At 32.9% G+C, this 12,889-nt stretch overlaps 1 protein-coding gene across 1 annotated transcript; it reads right to left on the bottom strand.

Annotated features, from left to right (window-relative positions):
• Positions 1–2,069: 2,069 nt before the first annotated feature.
• On the bottom strand, positions 2,070–12,307 carry LOC124372574 (polyribonucleotide nucleotidyltransferase 1, mitochondrial-like; the record flags this gene model as incomplete). The annotated part of the gene is given in 6 exon segments (XM_046830976.1): positions 2,070–2,298; positions 3,908–4,141; positions 6,554–6,677; positions 9,532–9,719; positions 11,228–11,391; positions 12,114–12,307. Coding segments are annotated over 6 exon segments (1,066 nt in total), but the record flags the coding sequence as incomplete, so codon positions are not given.
• Positions 12,308–12,889: the final 582 nt, after the last annotated feature.

Genomic DNA, 12,889 nt, shown 5'->3' with positions numbered 1-12,889 from the left:
TTAGTGTATATTAACACTTATTTTTGTTCATATACAGATGTACAAAACAGTTACTGTTATAAGGTAAGTTGAATTTTACTCTTATAATCTACTAGTACAATACTATGACCAGCTATTAACAACTACATTAACTTTAATGTAGTAAGTAAATATTATCAAACTTTCATGTAGCTGCTTTTAACATTTGTCATCACTGATAAAAAATCATACTAAACTGCTTTAGGGCTAAATATAGTCAAGCTAATTCATTCTGGGCTTATTTCAAGAATATTTTCAATTTCTTAAGTTTAATTAATCGCTTTAAATATTTTTGTCCTGAACTTCCATTGCAATCCGTCCATCGTTAGGCGTAGTAAACATATTTATGTACATATAGCATGTGATGTCTGGTATAAATAAATGATTGTAGACAGGACGATTAAGGATCTTCATCTCTTTTTCAGAGGATAAATTATCAAGGTACTCAGCTCTGTTATTTTTCTGTCTGTATAATGAGCTTTTAAGATCCATGGATAAAAATTCATATTTACTACAAAATATTCAATGTTGAACACATACATAATACTCGTCATAAAAATTTTATTAAATTTCCCTTATCATAACATCACCTTACATGAAGAGTCCTATTTATATGGCATTTGACTTAATAATAAAATAACTTTTTACTCCCCCTGAATCAAAATATGAAGAAGCTGTTAAAGAAATATTACTGATAGGCCTACTATTAATAGTATAAGTGAAATGTTGAGTGACGAAATCGGTCAGTTCGATTACAATGCAACATGTGTGTTTTAGTTAAGAACATTTTTCCTATGTTTAATGTATAACTATTTATTGAAAAGTACTCATATGTTTATTTATTTGGCAATGCATAAATTTAATAGATTACGCATGTTTAGTTATGATGATGCACCAATTTGTTGTTATTTTTGTAACAATCTTACAAATGTAATGTGCAAATACACAATTGAATTGAGTTGTCCCTAATTGTATCTCTCTAACGCATAATATGTGCACAACTATTTATACAAATGAGTATGTAATGCTGAGACAGAGATAGATAGCAAAAGTCCAAACCTTATCTGTGACTGTAGCATTTTTATTAGTCCTGTAAATTCTGTACTGTATCGACTCTCCCTTTTATTGTTTGATAAGATCCTTGCAAAGGCTGGTGGCCTATGGAGATGGACATAATAAGTCTGAGAAGACTGTCAGCCTCTTCTCCTTTAAAATACTAAAATGCTGAATACTGTCAGATGTTCTTGGAATAGTGACAATATGTAGGTCTGCATAGGTTTAGTGTTGACATTTGTCATAGAATTTATGACAAATATATGGTACTGTCAACAGTTCAAAAATTCACTTTTGTAGATTGTCACTATGTGTTTCGGGACGATCATCCCATCGTCAGATCTATAAAAACGTGGAAGTCAATTAATTTTAAAAGTACATAATAAAACATAATTCAATAAATAAAACCTATACACAATAAATATTTTACGAAACATAAATGGTACGCCTACAGCACACGCACAACCACGGACACGAACTGGCTGGTCAACAGCGCAGACACTGAGGGCTGAAGGTTATGTCACTTCTCTTCCTCTACTTCCTGGTCCGATCTTATCTACTTGAGTTTTATCAGTAGTTAATAAAGTATTCTCGTGACTGCGAATCGTGTTAAAAATATAATTGGAGTTTTGGTGTTTGGAATTGGAGTTTTTCATATAATATTGCAGAATTTGGTTCTTCGTTTTGAAAATTTTTATAGATTTCATATTTTTCCAGGGTGTCAAGTTTCCGACCATACCTGCATAACTTCCAGACTATTATCAATGTCATTCATATCATGGTTATTTTCAAAAAGGTGTTGGGCGAATGTTGATATTTGTTTATTTACTTGTGGATTTGAGCGATGTTCCTTGAATCTAGTCAACAGTTTTCTCTCACTGATAAACAATGGTTGTGCATATTGGTAAATTCCAATTATATTGTACATTTTTATAAATTTTCACATCCTTACCATTAATTTAAAGATAATTATTTAGTAGGTATGAATAAAACAAAAATAGTCAAAACAAAATATATTAACAAATAGAAAAGTAGCTATTTACAAGGCAGGAGTGGTTAATATTGTTATCTGTTGCTAGTTTCCTGAAAGTTCTTTATACCAGGAGACGTTGGACTCTGGAGCACTTTCCTGGAAAGCCGCATCAGCCCTGACACTGGATCACGGCCAAAATATTTCACTTGGATCTCCTGACCCACTTCCAGACCTAGAGCACTTGGGTGATTTATCTGAAAACAATAAGCTTGATAATAGTATGGTTTTATAACTGGTTCTAAAATTGTATGATAAGTTACTTAATCTTATAAACCAGCCACCATGTATGTAATGAAGTACATGACAATTAGGCTACAAAAAGCTGTTCAACTGCTTTCAACTAATTGCGGTTAATCTACAGTTATTGTACAAAGGTCCTTAATAAATCCTTAGTTATTTACAAATTATTTTTGGAAGATTCTTTAAGGTCTTTTCAAACATTTCTCCAATTTTTGTTAAGCCACCCAAAGTAGGATTTTGGAAGCTCCTCAAAAAAGAGGCATCGGTTTCGAAGCTGACCTCCTCATTTAACGTAACTCCACCAAAGCCATATTCTAAGTTTGAATTTAAAAATCACTTGGGTCCAAATCCAGTAAATACGGTGGATGTGGTAATAATTCAAACTTAAGTTCTACGATTCAGCCATAGAAACTGCACTCCCTAGCATTGTCTTGATAGCAGAACACTATTTATTTTCTTGTTCAAATGAGGAACTTGATTACTACACAACTGGCGCAATAACAATGTACAATGCTTTCCAGTTGTTTTCTAAGTAATCAATGTAAACTATTCCATGTGCATCTTAAAATACTGTTGCCATCATTTTACCAGCCAATTTCACTAGCTTTCCAGAGCCCATTTGCCTTAGAAAACCAAATGTGTAATAGTGTATCTGTGTTTTTTCCACAGCTATGTATATAGTTTATACACATAGGATTATCAGTGCAAGAACTTATCAGGATTCTGATGGAGAAGGGCTTGAAACTATAAACTAGGTGGCCTCAAATATCCTTTCAGCCTGTGCAAAAGGCCTTTGAGGTTTAAGTGCATGGCAATAGGTCACCCCTTAGAAGAAGAAGAGGTATTGAGGATTTTCGATACTGCGGATCTTCCACTTGATTCCAAGTATTTTATTGCAAAATAATTAATAAAATCAACAGTTCTTTAAATAAGCTTCAAAAATAATGTTTTCATATTATTATGCCTAGTGATGTGTTGAAGTTGAATCTAGAATCCACAGAATCTTTAAATAGGTATATTCTCAGACAACTGATTGGCAATATGCAAATTACTGACTGATCAAATATGTTATTGTCGTACTTTGTGTTTGAAAAAAAAAATAGAAGGATTTAATTTAATACAGTATAATAATTATTGTATTAAAAATAATTTGCTCACAGTTTTTATGTTATGTATTTATAACAGTTATAAATACATAACATACATTTGCAGTTACTGCAAATTGCTATGAGTTTGGTGTTTCTTTCATGGACAAAAGCTGATCACCATTAATAAATTACTGATCGTTAAAAAGTGATTGATGAAATAATCACTAAATTAAAAAATATATACACTTTCACTTCGAATTTTATATTTAGCGTAAAGATGGATAAAATAAAGGCATTGTTATTTACTGATTTCATAACTATTTTATAGCTTAAAATAGCTGGACAATCTTTATACAATGTTCTTATGTTTAGATTTCATTGTGATGATGAACCATAATTCAATAGTATCCTTATATGTAGGTGTGACATCACGTATTTTTTACTCAGAGTGAACTTGTACTTTGGTAATTGCTACCTTGCGCTGGTCCAACTGTGAATTGTGCAGGAGAGCTGGCACCATTGTGGGATATAGTGTGACCATCACACCAATCTCCCGCAGCTCTACCACTTTAGCTGTGTATATAGCTCCAAACTCCAACTGAGGTTCCTGTTCTGACTTGAGCAGCGAATTGATCATCTCTTGGGCCTCATCCATTGCCTCCTGATTCGGTGCAAATACCCTGAATCCTGCCTCCTCATCTGGGATCACCTAGACACACTCAACAAAGTAAAAGAGAGTGACATTCTCTTTGGCTTCATAGACTCCTGGTTTGGTATGAATGTCCAGAAACTTATGTCCTTATGTAGGGACACCTAGGTACAGACAACAACATTTTTAAATAATGAGTTTATAATCTCTTGGGCCTTATTTATAGCCTCCTGGTTGGGAAGAATATGGTAGAAATACAAAGAAGAGAACATTAGTACAATGTATATACACTACAGGAGAGTGGGTACAATAATACACAAATAAATAAGGCATTCAAAGTACAAATTACAAAAGTTTACAGGTAAAAGTGTACCAAATTTAAATCAAAATGAAAAACGTAAAAAATGACATATCTTTCTTACATTTCAGGAACGACCAATGAAATAGAGAGGATATCAAGGAGACACAATATCAAAACTGTAGTATGTCATCCCTAAAGTTAAAAAACTGTTTGAGACCAGTGAAGGACAAGATTCCACTGTGTATGAGGAAGTCTGTGAAATCCCAAGTAGCTGTGGATCTACCAATGGCTCTTCCTTGTCAATTGGAGTACAAAATGTTTAAAATCCAAACAAGTGAGTAAACACATTAGATACATAAAACCTCAAGACATGGAAAAATCGGCAATAGCAGAACACAGTTTTAAGACCAAACCAGTAATAGAATTCAACAAAAAAGTGTAATTGCAAAAATTCCATACTTTTCCAAGGGTAATAAGAAAGGTTTAAGTAATAATAATGAACGAAAATAACCAAGTAAGAATATAGTGTGAAACCTGTGATACAAAAGCCATTTTAATCATACTTATCGGTTATCATACATCTGCCAATCATGATAAAGCTCCACCACTTCACTCACCTATACAGATGAATGCTTATCATTGGCAGTTTCGGTTTAACATCCGTTGACTGAAATTACTCCACAGTGAGGCCGAAATATTTCAAGTTAAATATGTAAGCAAAGAGTCAATGTGATGTAAACCGCAAGACTTTTATGTTAGTTATATAACAGTTGATGTGATATCTTGAATGCTGCCTCAGTGTCAGATTAACTATGCAGTGTCAATCAAATTAATCAAGTGTTTTGTATCACAACAAGTGTTATTTCCAACACCTAAATTGCACCTTGCTAATACATTTTTCAGGTTATCATTAACGCTCCAGTGAATTGCTAAAATTTATTATAATTTTATTTATTGACCATTTGATGTGTAACTGTTCTCAAAGAATATGTTAATAAAGAAATTGTCTAATTGCCTAACCTCTTAACTGCTGAGCAATATGGCAAGCAGAGCACCACCAGCGCTACTTTTGTGTTTGCACGTTCTAACGCGTTGTGCCCTCACTGCTTCTTGTGTGTTAAAACGTTGTCAGAAATGGCTGGTAATTGTATATTTCTTCCTGCCTAATGAGTATTGACTGCTTGCTATTTTTATTACTACCATTACTAAAGCGCTGTTTGACAAGTGTCTCAGGCTGGTTTACAACTTTGGTACTATGTCGAGACCACATGTTTACATCAATATATTAGTGCTGTGTATGTTTTGTTGTGTGACAGTTTTTATGATATATATTTTAGAGTGTGAGGAAATTATGGCTGATTGTCTTAATAACAAAAATGAAATAAGACAATTTCACAATGAAAACGCCTGGTTGTTGGAAGACGATGCATGTTACAACAGTATAATATAACCAGTTTTTTATTTAAAATTTAGGTAAAGAAACACTGGTTTTATTTATAGTATATTATAACAGCACGGCGACATCCACAATCTAACCTTGAAACCTCCACACTGGCCGTGCAGCGACTCTCCCACTCAGCCGCTGTAATGACTCAGCGCTACTGTACTTGTTAACACACTACAGCTGTTAAGGAGTTAAAATACATACAGGTACTATTCCTCATACTAATGGCCAGACCAGTGATTATCTTCAGTAGTTCAGAGGGTAGAGGCATGAGCAACCACTCTTGATCGACTTATGGCTAATGTTAGAGGCACAAAGCAGGGCTCAAGACTGTTACTCGGATCTGTTGTTACCTCGATGGTGTTTTATGCTGCACCGGTTTGGAGCTGTACTGCAAGAACTGTAGCATAAAGAAGATTTGAGAGTTTGCAGCGAATAAACATTCCTTTACTAACTTTAAAATAGCCAAAACTAAAAATTAACTTAAAAATATAATAATACAAACAGAGAAATAATACACACCCAAAAGAGGACTAACCTACGGTGTTAGGATGGGAGTCTCAGTTAAACATTTATTTATTATAACCATCAAGCCAACAAAAAGTATTAAAATTACATACACAATAAGCAAACTTTGACAAAAAGTTAAACAAAGGATGAGAAAAATACATTTCAAAACAATACCTAAAAACTACAACACAAAAACTATGAACAGCCATTTGTATACCTGAGCTCCAGTTTCAAGCATAATTTTTTTGAGATTGTTTCCACCAGGCCCAATCAACTTGCCTCGCTTGTGTACAGGCACATCTAAAGTAACACTTACAGGCCAGTTGCTCTTCCTTGGCTGCCTGTAACATTAGACATATACATATCTAACAAAACTACGCCAGAGTACTCGAGACGTACTGAAACATGAGAAAGTTACTCAAGAAAGTACTACATTTTTGCATAAGTCTTTAAAGAATAAAAAGTAGATCCCCAACAAAAACTAATAAATAGATGTAAGAGATTGTTTTAATAATTCATTTTATAGTTTCTTTGTGTAATGTTTTTTTAATATTTTTAAGAAGTTTTACAGTAGGAAAGTATATTGGCAGGGTTGGAAAATCTTATCTTTTACTTTAGAAAACAAAGCACAGAAACATTAAATAAGGAAACCAACATTTCTAAACAACACCCTTCTCAATGTAATAGTATTTATTACATAAATTTCCTAACTAATCTATTGCAATTGTACAGTCAAAAAACAAAAGGGCATCTTCTAGTTAAATATGCATGGACTCCTGATATAAGATATTCTAATTGACACAAAGATTATTATTAATTTAATGTCACTTTTAACTTATCAGGTAAATTTACTTGTTCAAGTGATTAATATTCTTGTACAGTCCATTAGGAGAGTGATAATGCATATTAGATCCTTGATGAGTTGTGCAAATACCTTTTATAAATGAACCAAAGTCAAGTATCTTTTAACTATTTAACTATTAGTGGAATATTAGGGAAAGTAGTGAATTATTATTTTTAATTTAAATGTACCTACATTATTTAAATATTATTTTTATATTAACTTGCAAGGATCAGAAAAACATTAATTCAACTGAATGAATCTGAAAGAATATAAAGTATTAAAAATCCAGTAAATTAATCAATCTAATTGATTTTTTTGAGCAGTTAATCACTGTAAAATTTTAGCTAATCAGAGCTACTAGTACTATTCGATTTAAGAGAAGTTAAATATTAAATATCAGATAAAAATTACACATGTACAATTAAATATTGCTCTGCTAAAGTTCTTTTCAAATCCTTATCTTACTTTATTAATTAGAACTAAACTTATGTTTATAAGAAAGATGATGTTTTATTCCAAACTTATTGTGACTAGAAATTCGTGAAGTAAAATACAAGCACAACGTATACAGTTATTAATTGAAAATTCACTGAAATTAACAACAATAATAATAAATAATTAATATGATACAGAGTAATTATATAAAATCTTAGTCACTTCCCTGATCCTTCTCTGATTTAGTTCAAAATTACAAAATAAGTTTTTGTTTAAAGTACTTAAAATTTAAGGAAATGTTTTAAAATAGTTACCAGTCAAAGAACATTGAATAATTAGTGTTTCTTGATATACTTAGTTCATACTGAACTATTGTCCTATAGGATGATCCTCATTACTTAGGTCTTAAAAACTATTGTGATTATTTTGAATTCACCAAACAAGATTCATTGTAAACCATCTATTTTTATTCTTCATTGATTGAAATTCTTTATTGATAAATAGTCTGAAAGAACAAGATAAGTATGAACTTTTGAAATCACTACATGTTTATGTTGCTTGACTAAAAAATTACATTTATATTAACACATTCACTAATGACTCTAAGGTTTGACTTTCAACATAGACTGACCTCATGTATTAGTGACACACCAATTTATACTATAGACTGACACCACACACATGTATGTTTTGGAAGCACACTACAGCCTGATGTCATGTATATGTGACACACATATGCTGTAACTTAATTTTTTCTGCTTGCCAGCTGGTCGATTTTTTTAATTTATATTATTTCTTGTTGTTTCTGTAGGAATGTCCATCACAAATAAGTGTCACTTAGGTCTGAGCATGGAAGCTTTGTTTTGGCAGGAATGGCATTAGAACCTGATTTTCTAGTTCGCAATTCTTTTGTACTGTCTAACCTAAACAGTGGGAGATTTATGTTATTATAGATGAAAATGACAGTGATGAATCATTATTTAGTTGTGATTTTACCTCAGAGTACGTTCCTGACTCAGACATTGCAGGTTCATCTAGTAATGAGGGTGAGGAGCATTTACAACCATTATATACGTACTTTGACTTGGACCTAAACCCATAAAGCCCTTTAGCGGATGACGTACAGGATCCATTCAAAGAAGTACGTAATGATATAATTTATCTTGAAAACATTGCTAATGATGAAAATGTGTTGTTTGTTGTGTCAAATATCCATGATGATTGCCAGGGCCATGATATCCTGTATGATAATATATGTTGATGCATATACAGTATGATAATATACAGCGTATGCAATAGATTAACACACCACTGTAGCCTGATAAAATTCATAAGGGACATAAAAAATAAGCATACAATTTTAAAAATTGTTTTAGAAAAAGTTCTTTGAAACAGGTTTAACAGTCCACCTTAAAAGTTCTGGACACTATCATCCAGGCCGAGCTAAGCAGAACATTGCGTTGGTTTGTGACAGTGTAGCTGTTATCTCCATTGAAATCAATATGTCTCTAGTCACAACAACTGGGTTTAAGATGTTCCTCTGTACAGAGAATTTTTCGGTACGATCACAAATTTCACCCCAATAAAATTCAGTTAACACAACATTTAATAGTGGCAGATCACCAGAAGAGATGACAGTTTGAGATGACTGGGTATTGAGAAAATGGCAAGAGGATGACACCTTTGCAAACAAAATCATTTTCAGTGATCAAGTGCACTTCCACTTAAATGGCTTTTTAATAAGCAGAACTGCCATATCTGGGGTTCAGAAAACCCTTGCATGATTTAAGAAAGGGAAATGTTTGCACAGAGAATGACAGTTTAGTGCAGCTTTTGGTCAGGCAATGTCATCGGCCCTTATTTTTTTTTTTAAGATCAAGAAGTACAATTCCTATACCACTTAATCTAGTACTTGCCTGGGTTTGCTGATGGTCTTGTTCATGATGTCAATGATCTTGGACTTTGCGTCAGTGGCAGCTTGCACTGCCTCCATGATAACTTTCAGTGGCAATCCCGGGACCTTGACATCCACTTGTATCGCAGATATCCCCTTCTTGGTGCCAGCCATCTTGAAATCCATGTCACCCATATAGTCTTCTATTCCCTAAGCCAAACACCAAGTGTTCAATAAATTTGTTACAGCTAACTTTCAACAAACCATGATCCAATCAAACATGCTGTGAATAATCGTGGTACAAACATGTAAAACCATAATTTCAAATACAAATTTCTGCATTATCACATTTCCATCTTACATGTATAGCAAAGATACAAAACTGGTGACATTTTTAAGTTATCTTAACCTAAATCGTAAAAAAATTAATGCAGTTTTAACAATTAATTAACTTTGTCAAAATTTTAAAATATTAATATAATTTACAATATATAGTCTAAATACATTTAGATATAATTTTAAAACTCAGTAATATTATACAATACTTTATCGCACAGTTTCCTCCGGCTGTGAGAGCCTCAGTACACTTACTTTCTGGATATGCCTCATATATAAAGAAGGAAAAGTTCAAATTTCCAGTTCTATAAGGGTAATATAAGGCTCTCTTTTCAGGGAAATAAAATTAATCTTAAAAATTAATTAAAAGATTTTTAATATTTTAAATTAAATCTGCTTTGCAGGCACTATCCCAAAAAAATTTCATACTGCATTATTGAATGAATTCAGCTGTAGGTCAACTTTGAAACATCATCCACTAGTCTATCCTGTGAGCTGGGTGCCAACTTCTCTGGACTATGGCGGACACTCTTTAGGGCTGCTCCATGACTTGACAGTCTTTTATTTTGACAACTACAAGATTCTTCTTGGCAAGCTTGAAAAATATGGTATCAGCGGTGCCATATTGGATTGGTTTAGATCCTTTTTGAGTGATTGGCTTTAGTGTGTAGTGTATAGTGGCATAATGGTGACCAAGTGTTTCTTTCTGATTTTTTAATGATCAGAATCATTAGGGCTCAGTATTGGGTCCTCTATTGTTTCTCTCATTCAATTTCCTACCCCTCCAATGGATCGGATATTGGCCTTCAAAGGAATAACATTATCCTCTATGTATAAGTATCATCAGAAGGAGTATTTTCTCCTACAGGAATGACACCAGTCAGCTCTGACTGCAGCAGTGGGCACTGTAAGAGTAGCATGATGATCCAGGAAGATTATGTTGTCCATATAATCTCTGATCAATTAAATGGTATCACTTTCCTTTATCACATATTTCACCATGTTAGAGACCACGTAGGGAGCCGGTGATCCAAATCTCCTCCGTCCCTCCAAAAAAAATACCATTTTATTTTTTACATCATCTCTTATGATGTTTTCTCTGTGTGCTGTATAAAAGTTGCAATGAATGTGGACAGTATTTACATTTTTGTACAGATTCCGTAGCTCTGCCTGGCTCGTCAGTACGATAGGCTACTGACCTACTGAGGTGACACTGTTCTCCACTACTCCTGCTTCTCTGCACACTAAAGTTGAGACTTTATGAACTTTATGAACAGCACTTTTACAGTGGAACTGATACTACATTAACTATAACCATCCTCGACTTGTACTATAGCATATTTTTCATATTATTTTGTGACAGTAACTAACACAACCATTACCAAAATATCCGTGAGTATCCGGTAGTCTGTAAGGTGTTTGGTATCATCATTTTCACATCGAGTGACGAGTCCTATTGCAACTCCAGCTGCAGGAGCTGATATGTCCACCCCAGCATCCATCAATGCCAGGCTTCCTCCACACACAGATGCCATTGATGAGGACCCTGTAACAAGTTAATCCTGATCACCTCTTTTATCATATAACTTATACATACTGAAACATGCTTCTGATTTGTGTGGTACAGCATATGTGAAAAACTAATGGTGACTGTGGCAGTCACGTCATGTGTTGCCTGTTTCAGTCTGTCTAATATAGACCATTTAAGAACGAGGTTTATGCGTTAATGTATATGTTGTTACAACAATTTAAGAACACTTGTTTTTACTATTAATAGGAGATATATATATATATATATATATATATATAAATGTATGTTTGTATGTATATTCACTAGAGGAGTTTTAAAAGAAAACTACAATTATTGATTGTACAATATTTTGTTGTAATTGCAACTTCTCCAAATATAAACGCACACTGAATAAAATTAATAAACAAAAGAAGAAAAATCTGATAACAAATTTTCTAAATGTAAATAACAATTTTGATATTCAAACAAGTTTTGATTAGTTGTTGATTTAAAAAATAATATAACAATATAATTTTGAACTATGCTATAATGTACTGTCATGTATATATATAAAAACCTTAGATCAGGTCTGTAAAATAAGTAGGCTAAAATAAAAGCATAGCATTGCAGAGTTGTAATTTTTAACAGTAATTTTCCAATTAAAAAGAAATGACAATTCAAATCTTAATAATAAAAATGTATATTCATTTGGTTGGTGTTACTAATGTCAAAGGGTTTTAAAAACTGAAATAACTAACCGTTAGACTCCAGAACCTCTGAAGTGAGACGAATGGTGAAAGGGAAGTCTGTGGGCACGACTGACCTGAGTCCTCTCTCCGCAAGGGCTCCATGACCCAATTCTCGCCTCTGAAATGGACCCGAGCGACCTACCTCATTTGTGGCGTATGGGGGAAACTCATAATGTAGGAAAAAATTCTTCTCTTTTATTCCACTGAAAAAGGACATTAAAATTTAGATTGCACAAAAATTTATCATAAATTTTAAAATATTTTATTGTACAAATTTGGAGCATATATTGAGGTTTTTGGATGATCAAAACTCAGTCCCAAATGGCCTGATTTGAATGGCCTGGTGATGTAAACTTCACCAAATCTATAGGTAAACCACCAGTCACTAGGTGATTTTAGTTTACCTAAAATACACAGGGTGGGGTAAATAAAAACTAATACAATTCTTGAATCCATAAATATTATGTTGCTAACAGTTGAGCCGCACTTTGTGGCGTCTGTCAGACACAGCTGACTTATCTTGCTAATTAACAAACTACAAACATATTTAGACTAAAGACAAAATTTACTTGAAAAGCTGTAGTACTTTTTCCACAAATATTTTACTGTATGCTTATAATAAACAAAAAAAGTAATACTCACAATGTTTAAAAGAAAGATTTTTAACTAAAAATGATAATTAAACACAAAAATAAACTACTCACCCCATATTCATAGAAGAAACTTAAATATGTTGTAACAAATAAAATATTTCAGCTATACAGCTTCGCTGATACAATTAATTC

The sequence above is a fragment of the Homalodisca vitripennis genome, unplaced genomic scaffold (assembly GCF_021130785.1).
Source record: "Homalodisca vitripennis isolate AUS2020 unplaced genomic scaffold, UT_GWSS_2.1 ScUCBcl_3513;HRSCAF=9084, whole genome shotgun sequence".
In the NCBI taxonomy this organism is placed as follows: Eukaryota; Metazoa; Arthropoda; class Insecta; order Hemiptera; family Cicadellidae; genus Homalodisca; species Homalodisca vitripennis.
Note: the sequence above shows the minus strand (reverse complement) of the source record. Positions and strands in the feature narration are given on the sequence as shown.